The sequence below is a fragment of the Mirounga leonina genome, unplaced genomic scaffold, assembly GCF_011800145.1.
Source record: "Mirounga leonina isolate KUSES-001 unplaced genomic scaffold, KU_Mleo_1.0 Mir_173, whole genome shotgun sequence".
In the NCBI taxonomy this organism is placed as follows: domain Eukaryota; kingdom Metazoa; phylum Chordata; class Mammalia; order Carnivora; family Phocidae; genus Mirounga; species Mirounga leonina.
In genome coordinates, this window is record NW_023270447.1 from 42,042,869 (window position 1) to 42,067,976 (window position 25,108).

General features: G+C 40.1%; 1 protein-coding gene across 2 annotated transcripts in view; it reads right to left on the reverse strand.

The window, feature by feature from the left end:
* Positions 1–25,108, reverse strand: part of CACHD1 (cache domain containing 1) — a 199,990-nt gene that overhangs the window by 114,148 nt on the left and 60,734 nt on the right. For both annotated transcript variants that reach the window (XM_035018363.1, XM_035018364.1), the window contains exon 2: positions 5,669–5,731. In XM_035018363.1, the coding sequence (XP_034874254.1) occupies positions 5,669–5,731 (63 nt within the window). The remainder of the gene's footprint in view (positions 1–5,668; positions 5,732–25,108) is intronic.

Genomic DNA, 25,108 nt, shown 5'->3' on the forward strand with positions numbered 1-25,108 from the left:
CGTTCTAGTTTTTATATGAAGTGATAGAATATTAAACTCCAAATGGAATAGACTGTAATAAGTTAAGGTTGTGTATTGTAATTTATAGAGCATAAATCTAAAAATAAGTAGAGAAATATAGATTAAAAAAGCTAAAATAGATTAATATGAAATTCCCCAAAAAACATCAACAATTCAAAAGGAGGTGGGGGAGGAACTAAAAGAGGGGAAAATGAAAAACAGTTGACCCAAATCCAACAATCAAAGTAAATACTCCCAATTAAAAGACCAACATTGTCAGAGGGGGGTGGGAGGATGGGTTAGCCTGGTGATGGATATTAAAGAGGGCACATACTGCATGGAGCACTGGGTGTTATACGCAAACAATGAATCATGGAACATTACGTCAAAAACTAATGATGTAATGTATGGTGATTAACATAACATAATAAAAAAATATATATAAAAGAAAAAAAAAAAGACCAAAATTGTCAGATAAAAAAGCCTCAACTATGTTCCGTCTACAAAAGATACACTGTTAACAATGGAGACACTGAAAGTAAATGCTTATGAAAAGACATGGTGCAAATAGTAAGCACAGAAAGGCTGGAGTGGCTATATAATATCAGCTTAAACAAACTTCAAGGAAAGACCACTGTAGCCAGACATAAAGAACAATTTATAATGTCAAAAACAACTCATCAGGAAGACCAAATAATTTTAAATGCATACATGCCCAATAATGAAGCCTCAAATTACAGGAGGCAAAAATGGGCAGAATTAAAGGAAAAATTATACAACTCCACCAATACAGATATTAACAACCCTCTTAGCAATGATGGAATTAGACAAAATAAAAATCAGCCCCAAAATAAATGATCTGAATTATCAACCTGCTTAACCTAATGGGTATATAAAGAACCTAACAGTCAGCAACTGAAGAATACACATTCTTTTCAAGTTTACATGGTATATTCACCGAAATAAATCGTATATTGGGCCATAAAACCCAAGTTTCAATAAATTAAGAAAGACTGAAATCATAGAATATATTCTCTGATCACAGTGAAATTAAATTAGGAATTAGTAACAATAGCTAAGAAAACCCCAAATGTTTTGGAAATTGGACAACACACTATAAAGTAATCCATGGGTCAAAAAAGAAGTTAGAAAATATTTAAAAAATTGAACTATAAGAAAACCATGATCTCAATCTTTGTGGGATGACAAAAGCAGTGCTTAGAGGACCGTTTGTTTATAGTGTCAAGTGCCTCTATTTGAAAAACAGAAAGGTGTAAAAAAAAAAAAATAAAAAAAGACCTAAAATTCCAATTTAAGAAGAGGAAGACCAAAATTAACCTAAAACACAAGGAAAGAAATAATAAAGAGCTTAAATCTGTGAAATAGAAAGTGGAAAAAATTAATGAGGCCAAGTTTTAAAAACTTGGTCATCACCAATTCACTTTGCCATTTGTTCTCTCATTCTCTGTCAGTCTCATTTATCCTTTTAACAGATTTTCCCAAAGAACAAGCATTTGGTTTTACTGATTCTTCATGTTCTTCTTTTAGCCTACAGGTATTAAAAAGATAGCAAAATATTCTAAACACTTTTATGCCAACAAATTTGACAACTTAGATGAAAAAGACAAATTTTTGAAAAAAATCCACTTACTAAAATTGATACAAGACAGAAAATCTGAGGAGAAAAAAAAAAAAACTACACCTCCCCCCGCCTCAACTCCACCCACAAAACCCAAAGACCTATAGCTATTAAAGAAACTGATGATCAAAAACCTGCCCACAAAGAGTGTTCCAAGTCCAGATGGCATTCCGGGTATATTCTACCAAACATCAAAGGAAGGAATACTACCAGTGTTATATACTTTTTTTGAAAGTAAAGGACAAGGAAATGTTTCCAAACTAGATTTATAAAGCAAATACCCTAAAACCACAAAGTGATAAGTAATAAGGGGGGGTGGTGAGTAGAACAAAGTGAAGGAAAATCAGGAGTTTGGCAGGCAGGGCGGGTTGCATTTTAAAATATGGTGGTCACCTCTTTCAGCAAGTGACTTCGGAGGAAAGACTTGGAGCAGGCGAAGGCCCCTGGGGACGTATGTCTGAACAGCACCAGTGCAAAGCCCTAAAAGGCAGGAATATGCCAAGAAACAGCAAGGAGGCAAGTGTGGGGTCCTGCAGGGCCAAGCCAGGTAAGTTTATCAACACAACGGAAAGGATCAACTTCTTCATACTGACGTTAATCAAATACAACGAGGAGCCGGGATTTAGCAAAGTGGGCATCACTGGTGACCTTGAAGAGAGCAGTTTTGTGGGACTTGTAGGGCTGGAGAACGTTTCAGAGAGAATGGGAGAACTGGATCTAGGGAGTATAGACACCTTGTGATGGTTTTGCTTCAAAGGGAAAGAAAAATGGGGCAGTACACGGAGGAGGAAGCAGGGTCAAGGGTTTGTTTATGCTTAAGACAGGAGAATAGCATGTTTACATGCTGAAGAATAGGATCCTGAAGAGAGAAAAACGGATTAAGAAAGAAGGAGTACTTGGCCCAAGGTCAGGTACAATGCCCACATGACTTCCTATGACTGCCCGTTCCAAAAGAATTCTGAAGTCTTCTAAAATAAGCCACTGCCATCAATAATTTATGAAACAGTGCATGATGGAAATAGGTTTGCTGTTTCATTGAACAAATGATTAACCTAAATAATTATTAGAGCATTTGTGAAAAAGTTAGACCAAACTCTTGAAACATGTCCAAGGTGCCTCTGGTTTCTTTAATGATCCAATTAAATGCTCCAAGAGGCTCTTTCTCCTTTTGTTTCTTCTTCATTGCTTTGTGTTTTATGGACGATGTTTTGCTCTCTTTGGGGCACTTGATCAAAAATTTATTTTTCTTGATTCGAGTTCAATTTCATATAATGGCTTTATGTGCTCATACAACTTCATTTCTCAAAGTTTTAAAAAAACGTAGTCTATGGGAAATGCTCCACATGAGAATGTGTGCATGGGATTTTTAGTTTCCTGAGGCTGTTGCCATAGATTTTTGGCAGTGAAACTACAGATACTGAACTAATTAAAGATTTAAAACACATTGTTAGGCACCTAGAGTCACACTCTGAAGGTTAATTTAAAAGAAATAATTAGAAAAAGCAAAGCAAAGTCTATACCATAGAGAGTTTTGTGGAAAGAGTCAAGAATCACAAAATGTTTTTTATTAGTTTAATTACTTTGCTCCCCTAACCAGAAGATATTAACAGCGCATTAGATTTACTGCCAACTTATATAGTATGCACAAGTCAGATCCAAATCTCAGTAAGATTTGATTAGTAAGGTGGGAGGGTAAGAACCCATGAGGCTCTAGTTTTCATTACCCCCAATGGAGGAATGATGGATAGAAAACTCAAGTTTCCTGATCCTGATTCCAGATCCTACAAAATATACCAAAACATGAAGTGGTCCATTAAAGGCTGTGAGCTAAAATGGAGTATAGAGGTCAATAATCTACTTTGAATAACTAGCCTGTTTTGACTTATCAAACAAATCTTATAAGCAGTTATGATTGTTCTTACAATAATGATGACATGATAATTATCTCCACATACTGGATGCAAAAGAGGCATAAGATCTATTTGTTCAGGGTTCTTCCAGAGGGCAGACTAGAGAGATTGGAGGAAGGTTAAAAGTACATTCTGGGTCAACTTTTTCACAGTCAGAGGGGGGGAACACAGAACTACGGGATAACTCATTTGAATTACTCAATACCAAAAAAAAAAAAAAAAAAAAGCTTAGCAGAAGCTACTGTTTTGAACTGAAAATACAAATTTTAAAAATGAACTCTTAAAATAAAAAAATATACATATATATACACATATATAAAATTTGTGTCAAACTTATTTTGAAAACTAGCTAAGGTAACAGTCATGAGGCTACAGGTAACTTATTTTATCTCTTGGAGCTTCAGTTTGCTTATCTGTAATAAGGGTATCTTTCCTTCAAGATTATTTGGAGAACAAAAATTCAATGTGATAAGCACCAGTGTTCCATTCGTGCTCAGTTGCTATAATTTTTAAAAATTATTAAAGGTTTCCAAACTTGTGCACAGCTTGATAAATAAAGCAATGACATCAGTCTGGGAAAACAAAACAAGTTTCACATTTGAAAACAGCTGAAGGAAGAACCTGTATCTGTTACTTCAAGGAAAGCAACAAAGCTGATATCCCTGGGTCAGTTTCTTTAAAATGTTATCAAGTGGCCTTTGGTCTCCCAGAAAGTTTCCTCCAACATGCTTTGTGTAGAAATCTTCCCTCCCTCCCATAAAAACCCTTTTAAATTTCATGACCTTAAAGCACTTCTCAGTTTGCTGGAATAAAAATAAGACAGGAATTATTAAGATAAGACTCGATACAGCAAACCACATCATATTCACTGTAATTTGAGGTCATTAGTTTTTAAAAATATCTAAAGCTAAGAAAAAGAGTACATAACGTAAGTGCTTACATCCTCTAAATTTAACCTGCAGAAACCAATAAAACATTTTAAGGTCTATACACAGGAAATGCTGAACTTCAAAATTAAACCACAGTAATTTATTATAAATAAATAACTACCCCATAAATAACTTCACTCTAATGACACTTGCAAAGCTTTTTGTCTCTTGTATAGCACTTCTTTAGTTCAGATCAAGTCAAGCTGTTTTCCATGAATAAAATAAAGGCAGCATCTCAGAGAGTTTGAATTATTGTGTGTTTTACTATAGTTATCTTTTTATTCTGTGGAAGCACTCCGCTACACTCTGGTTTTTAGCTTGGTTCTGTTTTTTACTTAAGTTTCCAACCTCGCTTCAAATTACCAGTTGACGGTCACATAGTGTAATGAAGTTGGCAGATTAGTTGAAATTAGAACCCAGAATCCTCTTTACCACCCTTCTTTTCAAGCACAGATCAATTATTTATGACCAAGTTCACCAACACTATGTTTTACTTTAGGAAGCAGTCCATCTGAAGGTAGCTATAAATAAAGTAAATAGAATCTGGCCTCAGAACTTTTTGACCCCACACAGCATTGAAAGGAGATGGAAGGAAAGAAGCAAACGAAGAATTCAAGAGGAAAGAAAAATTAAAGAACAAAAGAAGCCAATATCCACTGAGCTGCTTCTATGCCCGAATCTTCCACATAAAGGATTTCATTTGTTCTCAATTATCTCGACATTACTTCATTTAATTCTATCTCATAAAGGAGATATTGTATTCACCTTATTTAAAACCGAGAAACAGCAGATCAAAAAGGCTAACTTGCTTACTGGGGGTCATGGAATAAGTGAGAAAACCAGAATTTGACCTGGGTTGGTCTGATTCCAAAGCCTGGGCACTTCCAGTATCAGATGAAATAATTTCTAATATTTCAAAATTTGGGTCAGTTCAGGAATCTTCACAACGAAAAGGAATCAAATCATACTTCCAACGTACAACACAAATAGCAAAAAAAACATCCCCAGTACCATTATTTCAATGGTCTGCAAGAATTTCAAGTCTGAGGTTGTCACTGTTACTCTTAAGACATAGATGAAATCCTACACCGAACTGTGGGAGACCTCACGTGGACATGGCCCGCAAAGAGTAGTGAGGCCGTATCCAAAAGCAAGACAAAGAGAAGGTCAAGTACAAAATAACCTCTTACCTGCTGTACTTCACTTTCTCCATTTGAGATTTTCTCAGTGTAAACAAAGGAGTTGAATATCCGCTGGAACAAAAAGAAAAATGAACAAACATTAGATTTTCTAAAGACGACAGCCATTTTCTAATGAGCATGTGTGTGCGTGCGTGAATAATTTATTTACAACACAAACAGAATCAAGCAGAAAAAATTTAATTAAAATACTGTTATTTTACACAGAGAAATCCACATATTGGCCAAAGTCAATCACACTTATATAAGCAAATGCCCAGGCACTTCCGTAGTGAAATAAACCAGATGTTCCACTATATTTTTCATTTTCAAAAATACATTTAATTATAGATTTCCGGAGCCCATGCCATTTTATCCAAGTGGTATAATCTGACAAAGTTGTGTTTCTCATTTAAATCCTGCACTCCCTGAATGCTGTAATTGTTTACAGACACTAAAATCTAATGCAATAACGATATTTTTTTTTCTTTTTTTTAAAGACTTTATTTATTTATTTAACAGAGACAGAGATAGCGAGAGCAGGAACACAAGCAGCGGGAGTGGGAGAGGGAGAAGCAGGCTTCCCCCCGAGGAGGGAGCCCGACGTGGGACTCGATCCCAGGACCCTGGGATCATGACCTGAGCCGAAGGCAGATGCTTAACGACTGAGCCACCCAGGCGCCCGCAATAAAGATATTTTAAAAGGGATTCTTTCCATATTCTCTCATGTCTCTGGTCCCACCAGTACCTACCCAATATTATCTATCACCTTCATTACCCAAGCACTCCCTTGGGAGGGTAACATAATAGGGCTTGCCAAATATGTGCAGCCTTAAGATCCAGTTCTTACATGTCAGGAAATGGGACAGCCATGCCAAGACATTAGTCCAAACTGTGACACACAAGCACACACATTCTTCCACTGCTCTCCGCCTAGCTAGTACCCACCCCCTCTGTACATTGCCTGCATTTAAAACATCCCTGCAGACTTAAGACTTTACCAAACCCTACCCATTACTGATCACAAGAGATTCATATATAACAAACTAAGGAAATTAGAATCTAAGATACTAATCTGTTAGAGACACAAAAAAAGAGCAGGGGCCCTATCATTTATCCTAAAACTTTAAAGATACCACTGAAAGTCTCCCGATGAGTAAGGAGTCAGACCTGGAGATGTCAGCCAAAACTTCCCTTTTCCCTTTCTATCCTACTGCCAAGGGCTTATCAGCATCTGGGACAGCTTCCAGAACAGCCTAACACACCTGCATGGTTGTGGTGAGGAAGGCAAGCACCAAGTTTACCAAGTGCTGTGCAAATGGGGAAAGATAAGGTGCTGGGGGCGGGGGAAAGGACTGTGACAGAATGGGATGGAATTAGTCTGGAAAATTCTGGATTATGAATTATCATAATTTTACAATACACCACTCATTCATCCAACAGATGTTAATTTTCCCTTTCCTTCCTAAAACAGACTCTGTGGGGGGGCGCCTGGGTGGTGCAGTTGGTTAATGGGCCGACTCTTGGTTTTGGCTCAGGTCACGATCTTGAGCCCTGCGTCCGGCTCCGTGCTCAGCGCAGTCTGCTTAAGTTTCTTTCTCCTTCTCCCTTTGCCCCTCCCCCCCTCAAATAAATAAATCTTAAAAAAAAAAAAATGACTGTGATAGGAAAGGTACATATTTTTAATAATAGTGCTAATAGAGGCACCTGGGTGGCTCAGTCGTTAAGCGTCTGCCTTCGGCTCAGGTCATGATCCCAGGGTCCTGGGATCGAGCCCTGCATCGGGCTCCCTGCTCGGTGGGAAGCCTGCTTCTCCCTCTCCCACTCCCCCTGCTTGTGTTCCCTCTCTCCCTGTGTCTCTCTCTGTCAAATAAATAAATAAAATCTTTAAAGAAAAAATAATAATGCTAATAATAATGATACTGGCTACTGTGTAATGAATGCTTACTATGGGCAGACATTATTCTTAGCATATATTTTTTTACTTATTTAAAAATGTCTCCTAAAACATCTTCGTGACAGGCACTACTATCTCCATTATACAGAGGAGAAAACAAGCAGATCTGTTGTTGAGTGTCTAATGCCAAGCACATATTGGAGCTTTGTATGCATATCCTATTCCATCTTTATAAGGAAATTGCTGCAGTTCCAAAGATGAAAAACTCCTACCCTGGGAAGTTAATGATCTTACCCAGAGTCACTTGGCAAGGCTGCAATTGGAACCCAGGCGGACTCCAGATCTGGTGCTCCTAACTCTATTGTCTCACAAGAATTTGCCATATGCCTGCCTGACATATTTAAAAACAAAACAAAACAACAAAACAAAACAAAAACCCCACTTCTGTTAGGAACTAATATCCAAACATAATGCAGATCAACAATCCCTTACATGTCTTTCCAAAATTCAAAAGGCTCTAAAAGTCAAAAGTTTCACATAACACATTTGTTAGCAAAATAGGACATGATCTGAATTTATTAGGCTATAAATCCTAACTCCAACTGATGTGTACTTATAGCCTTTATTAAACCACTTAATGTGTATGTTCATTAGTTCTGATGCAGATATATTAGTTAATGCATCTGATTATTGGGTTCTGTTCGAGATCTCACTGGCAATGTTTTTTCATTAAGGGGCATCAGGATTCTGAATCCTAGGACAGATTCCATTTTGAAAAAGGAATTAGGAACCTGTAGACCTCCATTCCTACAATTTTAAGTTCTCAGTTTTCTGGTGAACATCTTAGTTTAATAGACTATAACATTTGGGTTATAGTCTATTAACTATGGGTCACTGCCATCTACTTCCCAGACCATATTCCATATTTTTATACTATTTGATATTCAAAACCCACTCAGGGAGGCGCCTGGGTGGCTCAGTCAGTTAAGCAACTGCCTTTGGCTCAGGTCATGATCCTGGGTCCTGGGATGGAGCCCCATGTTGGGCTCCCTGCTCAGTGGGGAGTCTGCTTCTCCCTCTCCCTCTGCTCCTCCCCTCTGCCTGTGTGCACGCTCTCTTAATAAATAAAATCTTTTTTAAGAAATGAAATTGGGAATTAAAAAAAAAAAAAAACCTGCTCAGTACCAATTAGAACACTGACTAAAAATTAACATAACTCATGTAGTATCTCCAGACCTTGATGAGTGTAGTCAGTTTCTCATTTCTGACAATCATCCTCCAGTTGATACATCATCTGGCCTATCCTGGAAGGTGCCTGATGGAACAATGCATGAAACAGCCCTGGGAAGCACACCAGATCCACCTTGCTCAAGTCAACACCTACCAAAGGCCAAACTTAAGAATGTTCTTTTTTTTTTTTGGTTAAAATAAAAGTGAATTCCTCACTAGTAATAAGGAATAGATGTTGGGAGGTGTTCACAAGGCTGTGTTTCAGTCCCTGTTTTACTCAGTTATTATTTTAACAATTATGAATAATGACTGCTAATACTTTCATGCAGATCTTTTTATGGCCTATAAGCATTTTTATATTCTCTGTACTTAATGAATGTGGGTGGATAAAAAAAATTTTTTTTAATTTTGTATATGAACAGTAGTGACTCTGTAGGCTACCTACTTTCTATAGCCCTCTAACCACCCCACAAAGTGAAATCACCTGCAAGGGTCATAGTTTGGGGCTCTCACCAAACAGTTTTTGCCCCTCTCCTTCCCCACGCAGGGGAAGGCTGTTAGGCGCTGGGAGAATCTAGACAAGTAACTCACGACTCAATAGGTCAGCCAGTCCTGTCTGGTACAAGGTTAAAAGTTCAGGCTTGTGTGTGCACACAAGATCTCAAGGTACAGAGCGAGTTCCCCTAAGCTCTAGGTCAATGGACAGTAACCACCTAGCTTAAAATGCAGGGCCTGCTAAATAAGCCCAGCTCTCAAAGGCTTGGGCTTAGTACTTTTATAATTTACAATTTCACATAAATGATCACATTTGATCCCCATAGCAACTCTACGGGGCAGGCAGGGCAAAGATCTGAAACCAATTTCACAGACTGAAAGCGACAGTTCAAGCATTAGAAAATGTATCATAGGTAAAAAAAAAAAGAAAGAAAGAAAGAAAGAAAGAAAGAGAAAAAAAATTCAAGTGCTGAGCTCTGAACCCAGGTCTTAAGTTAAAAACAAACATTGATTTTAGCAAAGCTATTAAATGTGTTCACATCACCTTTTTGTTCAGGATAATCTAGGAATCCCAACACCTACATTTACATAAAAAGGCCTACTGGGGATTTTTTCCCTAATATTTTAAGCAAAATATAATATGCTGGCATAACAATATACGTATCCGGTGTCAATATATATATCACCAGTGTCTGGAGTGATTCAGAGTCCCAGACAAAGATCTTATTTTTTATTACTTTCTCCTGCTATGTGAAGCTGTGAAGGGAACAGAATACAGGGTTCTGGGGGTGGGAGGGAGGTGTTTTTAATTTGAGAGCCAGGCATTCCAAATGGTATACCTAGCTGACATTTTGGTGACCTCAGTGTAGAGAGTTTCTTGGTTGTTAGAGGGACTTGAACAACGAAAATGAAAAAGTTGTCCTAAAACAGGAAAATAGTGAGCAATTCCAAAAGGTCAGATTGCCCGGTCCTCTTGGATGATGTGCTCACAGTGACAGGGTTAGGGTATGCTGTGCGGGGCAGGCATTCTGCACTCTATTTCCAAGTTGTCACTTTCCATGATCCCAATTCCCTGGAGAACAAAAGGAATTCCAGAAATTTGAACTCTCAAAATTTGAGCACAACCTGGAGGGAGTCTGAAGGAATTCCCATGGTATATGAATCCCTGGAAGTAAAGGCAAAGATGCCGCCCAACCCCCACCCATTACTCTTTCTCATTCCTAAATACTATAAGTAAAAATATGTTTTATGGTAAAGTGAAAAGAGCATTAAAATGGGTGAGGAGTTTTAAGAAATTATTTTAAGTAAAAATATTTCACTGAATTCTTTATCAATTGAATTTACTTCCACAACCAAAAGAAAACAAGGTATCTTATTTTTATGCTCATGAGAATGGAGTACTCTGGACAAAAATGACCTTTCTCTCATTAATACACACACATTGGAAAACTAGCAGTATCTTCTAAACTTAATTAGATGCATATCCTACGACCCAGCATTTCCCATCTTTGGTATACACTGAGCAGAAGTGTGTTCATATATTTATCAAAAGAGGAGCCTAAGAATGTTCACTGCAGCACTGATACTCCTAAGAGCCCCAACCTGGAAAATATCCAAATGCCTATCAGCAATAGAACAAATTGTGGTGTAGTCACACAATGAAAGGTTCAGCGATGGGAATGAACACACAATTGCAACATGCATCAACATGATGATACAAACAATATTGAGTGAAAGCAGACAAACACAGAATGTAAAGTGTATAATTCTATTTACAGCAAATTCAAAACCGGGCAAAACTAACCTATCCTGTCAGAAGTCAGGATAGTGGTTACCTTTTGTGAGAGAATGAACAGAACAGGGCATGAGGCGGCTTCTAGGATGGTACAACATTCCATTGCTTGATCTGGGTGCCGGTTACGAGGATGTGTTCACTTTTACGAGAATTCATCAGACACCTCTGTGTACTTTTCTGTATGTATGTTATACTTCAAGTTTACTTTTAAACATACATTCTCGGCAGTCTCTTAAAATACACCCTAGTAAAATGTTTCCTCTCTTTTCAAAATTATTTATGCATTAAAAAGGAAAAGAATCTATTAACTGGATTATTATAAATACTCAAAAAGTTACACCTAATCCGTAATCCAGATGAAATTGCGACTATACCAACTGGAGAGTCACCTAGCAATTCACAGATAAGGTCTCCTGAGCCTTCCCTGAGGCTACATAGTAATTGTTCCCTCATATTCTAAGTATGCAACATTACTCAGTTCTTGAGCTTCCCATCCACTGGTACGATACTAACCTGAATTATCAGCAAGGAAAAAAAAAAGGTGTCGGTATCTGAGTTTCATTCAGCTTGGATACCCTCAACTTCTGACTCAATTTAGTCCCCTCTCCTCTTTGCGTATTCTGTTCTTTTATTTTCCTAAACACTGCCTTCCTCCTCCTACCCCAAAGAGGAGGTTCGACTCATGAAGTTAGAAATTAAAGAATCATGTTAACAACTGAATATAATGCCCCCCCACCTCTACTGCAAGAGAGGGAAAAAGGACATCCTGCTGTGTGTGGGTGTGTGTGTGTGTGTGTATACACATGTGCATATGTGGTGCGTAGCCTACTTCCCCCCCACCTCTTAAGGGCTGCACCCTAGTCCTTCCCTGTCCCCACTTCACCCACTCCTCTGCCTACCTGCCATCTCCTTCCCTCCCAAATGTATTTAATTGAGGCTACTTAACAGATGGCAAGAGAATCCTGCTTTGCTGGAACATGAATAATTATATGAGTGTTTAATAAGATGGTCACAGTCCAGACAGTGGGTTCCACCTTCACGCCTCCAACAGCTCTGCCAAATCTTAGATATTGAAATGAATCGTATAGCACAAGAGCACAGTGAAGAAATAAATACCTCTACAAGCCTAGTGACGTTCTGTTGGTCCCCCTCCCTGATCTTTGCTAAGAAAATGCAGGACTGAATTCTTATCCAAAGGCTTATTCTCTTGATGTTTACAGGTCTCTGTTGCAAGCCAATCTGGCTGACAGTTCACTAATAGCTTCATTCAGCTCTGGATCTCTTCCTAGGATTCTAGGAATTGTGGCCAAAGGGGAGGAAAATATAGATCACCGCCGTTATCTCACGAAGTTGACCAACATTAGCCATGAAAAGAGAAAGTGCAATTGTTACAACAAACTCCAACAATCTCTGGGCAGGGAAATTAATGGCAACTTAAGTGTTTCAGAAAAGAAAACATATGCATGACTTTATTTTCCCCTAAGCATACCCTCATGCATAATCTTACTAGGTTTTTAAGGTATCCCTTCTGCCCAGATTAGACCTTGTCTGATTTTTACCAGACTAGTTAGCCTCAAAATGTTAAACATATGTAAGGTGCAGAAAAATGACCTCTGCGGAGGCTCATCATTCTGCATTCTAAGGTCAGGAATCTGTTGCTACAAATCTTGGTCATTTTCTCAAATCTCTCAATTCGCTCATTCTGGAGACAGGTGGCTCAAGAAAATAGTTTACCAAGAATACTGAAAAGGTTCCCACCAAAAAGCAAAATAAAAAATAACCTAATGGGGCGCCTGGGTGGCTCAGTTGGTTAAGCGTCTACCTTCAGCTCGGGTCATGGTCCCAGGGTCCTGGGATCGAGCCCCATATCGGGCTCCTTGCTCAGCGGGAAGCCTGCTTCTCCTTCTCCCACTCCCCCTGCTTGTGATCCCTCTCTCGCTGTCTCTCTCTGTTAATTAAATAAATAAAAAATCTTTAAAAAATAAAAATAACCTAAATGCCCAGCAACAAAGTGCTGATTAAATTACTCTTCATTTAATGCACTATTTTGTACAGTTAATACTAGTTTACAATGATTTTTGTTGTTAATATTTTTAAAGCAGCATTTAAATATACAAGTATTGTTCTAATTACATGTGTGTGTGTTGGGGAGGGAGGGTACTCTATATTATCGAGGGCCCAGAATATTCAGGTGCTTTACAACATATTATTTAAAATTCACAACAACCCTTCATAGTAGTTACTATATACTCATTTACAGACAAGGAAACTGAGCTTCTGAGAGACTAAATTTGCCCAAAGTTGAACATTAGTAAGTGGCCAACTCTAGATGTAAAATTTGCCTTACCCTAAAGTTTATGTATCATCCTCTAGGTAAACACCATCTAAATAGAGAAAACTTATACAAAATCTAGAAAGTGCCCAAAATAGCAACACGGCTTCCCTGTGAATAGTGAATCTAGAATATATTTTCTTTCCTCCCCATTCCACTCCCATCTCAAAATGGAGCATGTACTTCCTTTATAATGGAGGACACTTTTCAGAGTCGCCACACTTATGAAAACGGGCATACATTCAGTTACAGCTCAACTCTACAAAAGACAAGATCACCACTTTGAGAGCTTTCAGAGGGAAAAATAAATGCAAGGGCTTACACTTGAGCCTCACTATAAAAATCAGATCTTGAATACCATACGGACTTGGAAGAAACAGGGCTATTGCCATTTCATGACAAAGGGCAATGCTTAGGAACTGAAAATCATGGCAGAGGAAGAGGCCTAGATTGGAAATTTCAAATAAATCAGTACACAGTAGATGACCTTGTGGCAAATGGTGCCCCAGGCACACATATCCTGACCCAAGAGACTCATTTTAACGTTGTATACATAAAAAAATGATAATAGCTGTTTTTTTTTTTTAAGATTTTATTTATTTATTTGACAGAGAGAGAGACAATGAGAGAAGGAACGCAAGCAGGAGGAGTGGGAGAGGGAGAAGCAGGCTCTCCGCCGAACAGGGAGCCCAATGCAGGGCTCAATCCCAGCACCCTGGGATCATGACCTGAGCCAAAGGCAGACGCTTAAACGACTAAGCCACCCAGGCGCCCCTAGCTGTTGTTTATAAAGTGCTTACTATCTGTCTGACACTAGGTACTTCACATATATTAACTCACTTAACCTCATAAACATGAAAAGGACTTTATATAGCCTGCACTAAAAACATTATGAATGTACTTCACACACTAAGACAGTTATTCAATCTTGTTACTCTATTATTACTCTATTATTGTTAGAGTATTAAGATTATTTTCTGGGGCGCCTGGGTGGCTCAGTTGGTTAAGCGACTGCCTTCGGCTCAGGTCATGATCCTGGAGTCCCGGGATCGAGTCCCGCATCGGGCTCCCTGCTCGGCAGGGAGTCTGCTTCTCCCTCTGACCCTCCTCCCTCTCATGCTCTCTGTCTCTCATTCTCTCTCTCAAATAAATAAATAAAATCTTTAAAAAAAAAAAAAGATTATTTTCTGAATGATACTAATTCTATGACAACTAGAGGTATGGGGAGAGCAAAAATACCTGTGTAAAACTGAAGTTCTAGCTCATTCTGAACAGTTTCCAACTAATGGTAATCTATCCCTTCTCTCAACTTCTGAAGCAAAGACTATATGACAATTTAAAAAATAGTTCATTGTAGAAAATTTGAAAATACGTAAAGTAAGAAGAGGGGGAAAAATCTATTGTCTGACTACTCAGTAAAAACCAACTACTATTTACATTTTACTTTATTCTCTTCCACCCTTTTTGGCTTCTAGGTTCTAACTTTGTTGTAAATTTTTGATAATTGGTCCACGCCACAATTTCTTAGCACAGTGTATTATACCTAGTGAGCATAAATAAGCATTTGCATATCCATTAATCTGGGCATTAAATCATTCAAGTCAGTATTTTGGTTGGTCACTCAACCAGCTAACAAAAAAAGGAGGAAGGTATCCTTTCTTTTGAAGATAATAAATTGAGAGAAGGGGGGACATTTTTTAACAAAGCTTTCCCCCCACATCCCTGTTTTTTCCTCCCCTGTCTTCCTTGCGCTCTAAGTGAACACACACACACACACACACACACACACACGGTGGCCTGCATACTTCAAGTTTGCAAAACAACTCAAATTATGAATTCCTTAGTCTGATGCCATTTGACTTAACACCCTTCAAACCAACATGAGCTCTGAATAGTAAGAAAGCATGTGGGAGAGTCACAAGTCAGTGACAAGTGTCACCTTTACAAAGAGCTGCCTGTTTTGGTCCACTCTATCCCTCAAAAGAAATTACAGGGAGAAAGGAACAGCCTGTAGTCTGATTTAGCAGGGAAAATCTAAAGCAATAACCTCAGCAAGCAAAATTCCTCATCTTGATCACTTGATTTCCTGTTGCAGCATTCAAAACCAGAAGAGGGGGTGAGTAAATATGAACCCAGAGAACAAAGACAGGCAAAACAAGACGGAAACACTTCCCCCTAAATGCAATAAAACTTCTGAAGGGTTACTGGATTTTTGTTGTTGTTGTTGTTGTTGCTTTGGCTTTCAAAGAGAGTAAGAGGAAAAAAGTCAAGTAAATCAGTTCCACATGTTGGAAGGATTCAGCCTTTAGCCAATGTAACTTGATTATAAGTAATATTCATGACAATGCACATGGCAACCTCTCAGAAATGAAAGTTGAGTGGCCCAAACACTTTGCAGATGGTGCCAAATTTCCACTCCCCTACTTCCACTCTCTTAACTCCTAATTCCTTCTCTCTCCACCTCCTAGATCTCCATTAAGGCTTTTTTGTTTCACCTTAAAAGAAAAAAAGCAGGAGTTATTTAATGGCTGTGCATTTATTCTTGGGAGCGGGCAGCACTTTAAGGGTATAAGCCCTCAATATTCAAGTGTTCTGTGTGTGCACAAACCTAGTCAAATGCTCAGGTCTTTAGGAATCCATCCGTTAAAGACAAAGGGAACTAGAAACCCTGCAATGTTTAACCTTCCAGACCTAAGCAATGATGTTTAATTAATAACTCAGGCAATCAATCATGTCCTTTCTGAAGGAGTCAGAAACCATGTAAAATATGGCCCCATATTCTCAAGGAGATCACGGTCTGGCTGGAAGGAGAAGTTAAAAATAAAAAAAAGAGTAGTCAACAATGCAACACAGACTTGGTTTGAACTTAGTATGTTTGGCACAGGCCCGAGGTGCTGGGGTGGGGGTGGGAGGGGGTGAAGGAGGGACAAACTCCAAAGAGATGGGATTTGACCTTGAGCGAGAACATTTCAGAGTGTTCACAGGCAAGGTCTAGCCCTAAGTACTAAATACTTAGGTCCAGGCACTGTTCTACATGCTAGAGATACAAGAAGGAGCTTAACAGACAAAATCCCTGCCCATGTGGACCCTACATTCTAGGTCCTTTGGCTTCAAGAAAACCCTTCTGAAGGGCTCATTACGCACTGGCCCCGTAAACTTGGAAAAGGGGTGTTCAAAGATAAAGACATTGCTTCTTTCCTGGAAAAGCTCATATTCTAAAGAGGGCTTCTGAAATCAGTCATTGATACAAAGACAGTTTCATAAGGGAAACTTCCGCAAATGAAGCTGAACTGAATGGAATAGGAATGATGGAGCTAGACTGTGGAGGTTTTTCAAGCCAGCAAGAGAAGTTGGATTTTATGCATATGGTAGGCACTTAGTAAATATTTTTTGAATGAGTAAATGAATAAATGTATATTTGCCAAGAAATAAAGCGCTGTTAAAAGGATTTTTAGCTGGGAAGTGACATGATGAAATCGGTGATTTAAGAATGTTTATATTCCACATGCTCAGAACCAGGCACCCACTTTACTAACTTCTCACAAAGGAAAAAAAAAAAAAATCCAGGCCATTTAAAAACCAGTTCCCATCCCAAGGGTCTGTGACAGCTCTAAGAGCCAAATGAACTGGATCATCTAGCATGACACTCAGAGGACCCCGAACTGAAGTTTCCCATGTGTCTTATCTCCTCCGTAGAGTTAGGAAATCCTCCGAGGGACTGTTTTATTCAATTGTACAAATCCCAATAGCACTTACACAGAGTAATATTATGGAAGGAGACTGAAAAATACTTGTGCAAAAAAATAATTTAAAAATAACTTAATGAAAAACAACTGCTGGGGTTTAAAGCAAGGCCACAGAGTTGCATTCAGAGAGGAAGACTGGTTTTTCGACATTTCAAAATACACTACCGTGGAGGTCGTTGTGGCTGTTTTTCACATGAAATGTTCATTTGTACCACATCCAAGTAGAGATGATTTTCACAAATGCAATTCTGGTACAGTCTCTCAAAGAGATGCTTTTTTAGTACAATCATGAAGCACAGTAACTGTACATCAAAACAGCACAAAACCTGAATGAAGGATAGCAAACTGCAGCTCTGCACAAACTAGTTCTCTGGCCTGGTGGGGTCACCGAGCCTCCGCAGGCCTAGTGTCCCCCACCTAGAAAATGAAAAACAGATTACAGAAAACTCAGTGATCCTAAAATTTCCATTCTACTCTCGTGTTAGAATTTTCATACCAAATTGAGAAGCCACTAATGCTAGGTAGGTCTGCCATAAGGATAGAGGTTTCAAGACAATTATATTTGCTGATGAAATCTGAGTTGAATTGTTAAAAAAAAATTATAAAACCTATCTCTGAAACTTGCTACAGGATGAGGGGCCAAGGAGTCAAAGGATTTTAAGATGAAAATTTAAATGGAGAAAACCAATTTTGAGAATGGCAAATTTAAATGTGGATGTTTAAGACATGAATCAAAGCAGTTAGCCTTTTCAGAATAATGCTAATATGATTACATAAATGTCTCCCAGGTCCTCCTGCCTGTATCGTTCTTCAGGCTCTCCCAGCCAGGGTGCCTGTCACGCATATCGAATACCATGGTAACAACCCTCGCCCGCAATGGCTCCCACACCACATGCCAGGATTCTCAATAATTATTAACTAACGTTTTGATGAATGATGGCTCTCCGGGCTCAGATTCACAATATAATTTTAATGAGTAAATAAATGCTGGCTAGAAATGTTCTTCAAATTTTAGGGCTAAAAAAAAAAAATAGGAATGTGAAAGGGGAATTAAAAAATCCTGTTACCAACCAGGTGGTCTTGGAAAGGTTAATTTGCCTCCATATTCTAAGTTGTAAAATGGAGGTGATCAAAACAGCTACCCTGTAGGGTTTTTGTGTGGTTCGATGCATGTACAGCATTCGTTCCTTGCATACAATAAGAGCTCAATAAATGTAACTTTTAAAAATCCTCCAAAAAGAATTATTTCCAGGAATAAGGAATCATTTGAGATTACCCATGTCCCTATCCCAACGCCAGAAACTCTTGCACGTCAGCTTTTCAGAAGCCTTCTGAGCTAACAAGATGGATCTAAAAACACTCTAGATTTCCAGAAAATGGCTTCTACATGAGCTCCCGGTGCCTTTACAAAGTTGGCTCTCAGTCTCAGCCTACTGGTTTCCCCAAGTTGATTTAGAAATCTACATGCAAGTTGGGTCCTTGTGAAAATGACTTTTGCCCTTGATTACTGATGGTACCACCTAGTGGGAAACATACCCCAAATCTCCAATTCACCTGAGCCCAAGGCTTTGAACACATATGCCAAGGAGGTCAAAGGAGTCAACTGAAGTTGGAAAAGGTTGCACAGGTGCTGGCCCCTCCCAATCTAGTACTGCAGGATTGCTCTATAGACAGGGTTACTTCCATCCTGCAGGGCAATGCAAAGAACTGGGGGAGGTAAGTAGTCCTAAAACTCCAACCCGCACCTACTAAGCAGAGAGGGGCTGCTAGAGAGGAGGAAATACACTAATTGGCTCTACCTTCAACAGAATCCATGGGCTCATCCAGCCCTAACTAGGAGGCCAAATGATTAAACCCCCTTTATTGTCATCACTGAATATTTACTTTCACATTGTAACTGCAGGTATTTGTTTATAAACACTGGTAGTGACCTCACAGGGGGTTAAAGCCAATTGCTCACCTGGAGAGGAACGTGGGGGGTAAGATCTGGGCTGTGGAATCCTCCAGACCTCAACTATCTCAGCTGCGTGACCGGTACGAGTTATTTAAACCTTCCTCATGGAAATTTAAGCAACATACCTCCAACCCTGCAGAGACAGGACAGAGTGAAAATCAGCATCTACTCGATTTGCTGTTAGAATTAAATGGGACAGTGTCTGGCATATTGTTTTTGCCCAATTAAGCATAGCTGGTAGGAAAATGGTTATCATTTCCCCTGAATATCCAGCATAATCACCAACAGATGTCCAATAAGTGCTTAATGAATAAATAAAAGATTTGGTACAACTCACTTTGACAGAAGAGGAAACTAAGTCTCAAAGAAGGTATGTGATAGGACACCAACGAGGGATAGGACCAAATGCTGGCTTCTTCTAGTTTTGTTTCCCACTCTGACATTTTTTTTTTTTTAAAGATTTTATTTATTTATTTGAGAGAGAGAATGAGAGACAGAGAGCATGAGAGGGGGAGGATCAGAGGGAGAAGCAGACTCCCCGCCGAGCAGGGAGCCCGATGCGGGACTCGATCCAGGGACTCCAGGATCATGACCTGAGCCGAAGGCAGTCGCTTAACCGACTGAGCCACCCAGGCGCCTCCCTACTCTGACATTTTTAACATGCTGATTTCTCATGTAATTTTAAAAATCTGACTGTACGGCATACGTAACTAAAAACTAAACCCTATTTATTTACCCCAAAATGCCGGCTGGGACGGGAAGGAAAAATATGTTATCTAAAACTACTGAACAAGGACAAAACCAGAACATCAAATTATTCTCCCCAAGTAAATATTTAATTTGGCTTGAGTTCCTGGAAGGGAGCATGGTATAGTGGAAAGAGTATGGGTTCTGGAAGCAAGGCTGTCAGACTCTGGCCCTCAGCTCCACTATGTACTGTGGGGTTGGAGGCACGTGGTTCAAATGTCCAGAGTCTCAATTTCCCCAGCTCTAAAAAAGGGTGCTACAATATCTACCTTGGGCAGGGACTGCTAATAGTTATTTCTTTGGGGGACGGTAAAAATGTTCTAAAATTAGATTATGCTGTTGGTTGCACAACTCTGGAAATGCACTAAAAACCATTTAATTACACATTTCAAAGGGGTGACTTTACGGAATGCAAACTGTATCTCACTAGTATCTGCCTTATCGTCACAGCTGTGAGGACTTATTTACTATCTATGTGAGGAATAGGACAGAGCACATAGTAGGTGCTCAATACAGTTACATACGTTGAATTTCCATCACTAAGGTAGTGGTTATCCACTAATCCTGGTTTGCATGTTATGAAATGCAGATTCCTCGGCCCCACCTCCACAGATAATGAATTCACAGGCCTGAGGGAGGCCAATATGTGCGAGAATCATCCAGGTAGTTCTCACGGAGATGGCCTAACTCATCACTGTTTGGAAAGTTCTACACTAGGGAACCTTTCAAATCTCTGTACTTCTACTGTGAGTCTCTCTCAAATGTCAGTATGGTCTCTTCTATACTGAATTGCTGTATAATGCCAAATTTCTGTGGAGTATACTTTAAAGTATGATCTGGCTAAAAGAAATTTCTGTAAAAGGAAAAAAACAGGGAGGGAGAGGGAGAGAGAAATACCCACTGCTGCTGGCAAGTGGGGGGCGCGGCTTTTCCAAATCTTCAGACATTAACAGCTGCTCTCCTCTTGCAGTCCCCATGCTCAGGACTAGAGATGGAAGCAGCTTTGGGTGGGGCTTCCTGAGGGGACACGAGGAAGAAAAGCAGGAAAGCACTCTGACTTGGCATGCCTCTGCCTCACCACCACCCTGAAAGGTATCCATTTATATCCTTGTTTTATAGAGGAGGAAACTAAGGCTCGCCAGGACCAAGCAGCTTCCTTCAAAATCCCTTATCCAACCCACAGCAGGATGAGGCTGCTCTTCCTACAACTGGGCTTTCCTAGAGGCTAGGACTCAAATCTCAGACCAAGAGGTCCTGGTCCCCCAGACTTCTGGATCAGCGAGTGAGCTTCCTTTGTCCTAGCTTTAGCCTTCTCCAGCTGAATGTTCTGGAAATGCTCACCTTCCCGTGGTGGCCCAGCTTTGTTTTCTGTTAGTGAACACAGACTCTGAGTTGATTCCAAGCTAGAGTCTAGAAGACTTAGAGTTAAGACAGTCCTATCCCCTGAAAGCTCCCAGAGCCAGAGAGAAGAGGGAGGCATAAGTAGAAGTTGCAGGTAGTGGCCAGCAGGAGGGAGGGACATCCGACCCAAATACAACACAAAGTTACCTGGAGCCTCAGTCCCAGCATTCAAAGGAATGATTACAGCCTCGTGTGCAGAGCAGAGGAGATAGCAGGAGGGTTGGTTGGTTTGCTTGCTTTTGACCTGGGATTCACATTCATCAATAGCCCCAAACCTGTACTTTTGATTTTATCTACTAATGAGACTTTGTACACAGTCACAGAGATAAAAGGACAGAAAGGGGAAAAAAGGGATCTAGCATATAACTTTGAACTGTGCTCCATGAATAGAACATACCATGCATTGATAGTATTCTCTAAAGTAATGCTTTAAAGAAATCCTGAGACTGGCTTATAAATGGCACATTTAGACTGTATTTTGGTGCTAAGAGTTCATTTGCTAAATAAAACTATTTAAAATAAAACTAAAACAGAACAGTGTTGGTAACTCAATTCGTCATCTCTTCATTAGTACACAGCTTTAAAACTGGAGGCAGGCTGGACGGCTCGGTCTCAAAGGTCAATGAGTTCGAGTCGTTTCATGAGTTCGAAGCCTAGCTAACTGAGCGCTTGCATTATTTCTCAATGGCAGCAATCACGAGGCAGTGTCTGCAAGGCCTCGTTCTGGAGCTCTGTTCAGAACTCCAGCTTGACGTGCTCAAGTAACTGCCTTCCCCCCACCATAGTCACCTCTCATTCACACCCTCTCTACAAGACACTGATAATAGAAACAAATCCCCTTCCTGTTATCTTCTGCAGCTACTGCCTTCCTCCTCCTTCTCCTCCTCCTGACATAGCCTTTCAAAGTAAGAATAACGCGCCTCATTTTACAGATGAGCAGCTGCGCTAGTAAGTGGCAGGGTGAGATCTGAACTCAGGTGCGGCTGGTTTCAAGGCCACGGCTCTAATCACTTGCAGGTCCAAACTGTCCAGTCACTTCCCAAGCACTTCAGATGAAAAGCCCCCCTCCTTGCCTGGTTCTAAAGCCACTGACTAGGTCATTCGTGCCCTTTGACTTCTCTCCTGCCCTCTCCCCAACCTCAGTCTGTTCCAGACACACTGGCCTCCAGGGATGTTACTCAGACTGGCTGGGCACGTTCCAGCCACGGATCCTGGGCACTTCTTGTTCCCTTTTTCTGAAACACGTTGCCAGTGTATGGACTTGCTCCCTCCCTGCTTCAGGGTTCTGCTCAAATGCCATTTTGTACAAGACTGCAACCCCAGTAGCCCTGGTTGTATCTGACAGGAGGTACTATATTTTCTACTTTGCTGTCTATCTCTCCATACTGGCACCTATGACACATGAGCAGGATTTTTGTTTTGTTCCCAGTGTCCCCAGCACCTAGAACCACTCAATGAATTCATGAGAGGGGCACTAATGGTATGCATACCATGAGAGAAACACCCTACTGGGAATTCTCAACAGAGAGTATCATTCAAAAAGGGTGCCTCCCTGGCCCAGAATGTACTTCGCCTCTAGTGTTCCTGGTCGTTTCATCATTAAGGCTCCTTGGAAAGTCTTTCCTGATCGCTGCGCAGTGGGGTATCGCACTACTCTAACACTTAACAGGATGCATTGTAATTTGCTCACATATCCACCTCTCGCCTCTGCTATCTTGTGAGGTTCTAGAAGACGACCGATTCTTACTCCTCTTTGAATGCCCAGCACAGAGCAGGCACGTCCTTGTTGACAACGTGGTATAAGGTTACCTTCTACTACGCCCCCCAGAAGTGATCAGTATTTAGGTTAACAGTATTAGAGTCTGGTATTGACCAGAACCAGGACAGGAAAGATTTTCTGGCCACAGAGCAGGATCACCAAACAAACGAGTCCACGTATAAACACGCTCAGTCTGTACTGGTGCAGCAAACATTTTTTCTATGTTTGAGCAACAAAGAGAAATCAGTGGGTAACAAGCAAATTAACAGGCAGAAACTCACTCTAAATACCTCTCTAGACAGGAGTTCTGCCAGAGCGTATGTGCATGTTGACCTTACTTACTTCCCCCCAGTAAGTTCAGCAGCCTTCTTTGCCGCTGCTCTAGTTCTGTGCTTGCACGTGTACACATCCCTACGTGCCTTTTTATACCCTGCACATACACTCACGTTCACCCTAGTCACTGGTGAAAACAAAGGGACAGCAGAGAGTAGAGGTATTTGCTAGGCATCCCAAGTCCTGGAACTCGGTTCATGACAAATCGGAGGTTTGCCTGGATTCCTCCCTTCCTAATCTCTTCAACCCCAATTAAAAATTGGAAGAATCCATAAGCACTATGAAAATGAAGGCAGGTGAAAATTTTGCTTAACATCAACAGAACTGCATCAGACCCCAGTGCGCTAGATTTCCAGCTGTCGGATTTTTAGACCTCTGGAGTATTTCCTTTCAGAGGAGTTTGGGGCAGGCATTAAATAAGGGGGCTTTTCATTTTGTCCACAATGCATTAATTCCAAGTTTAAGGAATGAAGCCATTGGAGAAACATTCCATGCAATGAACAGACTTGCTCTACGTTACAGAAATAGTTGAATGTGATATACAATTAACTGCCAATAAGACTTCCTCAGACTTTTTTTTTTGAAACAAATTCCTGCTAAAGAATGAGGCTTAGGGGAAAAGTATTTGTTTTATTTCATTCTTCCTTCCTTAAAAAAAAGGATGTAATATTGACACATCTGAGTTCATTCTTTCCACTTAACTACTCAAGGAAAGAGCTGACCCACTAACAACGATGGGGGGGGAAAAGAAACCTGTACCACTCTTTGCCTTAACGAGTTAAATAAAACTAAAAGGTGTGTCTCAAAAGCTTCACAATTTTTAATCTTGGTCTTTCCCTAATTAACTTTTTCCCCTAGATGTATACCTAGGGATTTTTAAGATCTTGTCGATGACTTTGATTTTCAAATGTCATTTCTTAAAGCTAAGTTTTCACCTATCATTTAAAAGTTGCTAGTCTTCGGGGCACCTGGGTGGCTCAGTCGTTAAGCGTCTGCCTTCAGCTCAGGTCATGATCCCAGGGTTCTGGGATCAAGCCCCGCATCGGGCTCTCTGCTCTGCGGGAAGCCTGCTTCTCCCTCTCCCACTCCCCCTGCTTGTGTTCCCTCTCTTGCTGTGTCTCTCTCTGTCAAATAAATAAATAAAATCTTTAAAAAAAAAAAAAAAGTTGCTAGTCTTCAACCTCCAGGAAGGAATGTTGAGATTCATTGTGGAGGGGAGATGGGGCAAAGTCAAATGGCCTCGAGGAATACTAAATTGTTCAGGCGCCAGGCATCAGCACTGAAGCACCCAGTGTTCTTCCAATTAAACCACAGGGCAAAGTGCTGAATGTAATTTTAAGCTTGAAAGTTAAGAGTTCTAGGCTATCAGATCCTGACCACAAAGGACACAGCCATCTTCTACTGCTAGGCACAGTGTTACTTCAGGGGACACCAAATGATCCTAATTACAGAATCATATCAAAGTTAGTCTCAAAGGCATCTTTTTCGCTTTTTATTTTTATTCTAGTCAGCCAATCCTTATCATAAACAACAACAAGGATGAAAAAGTTCACTTGGGCAAAATCATGGAGGATCTAGAAAGCAAGGCTGTGAAGAGTTAGAAGTATTAAGGACCCTTTGAAGTAATGTTATAGGGCAGAGGAATAAACTGATCTGATATAGACCCAAAGTAAGAGAACTTGGCAGTGATAGAAGACCCATCATCAGCAAACTGAAACATAATATGCAGTTGAATGTGAAGACTAGGGTCAAAGGCTGTTGTG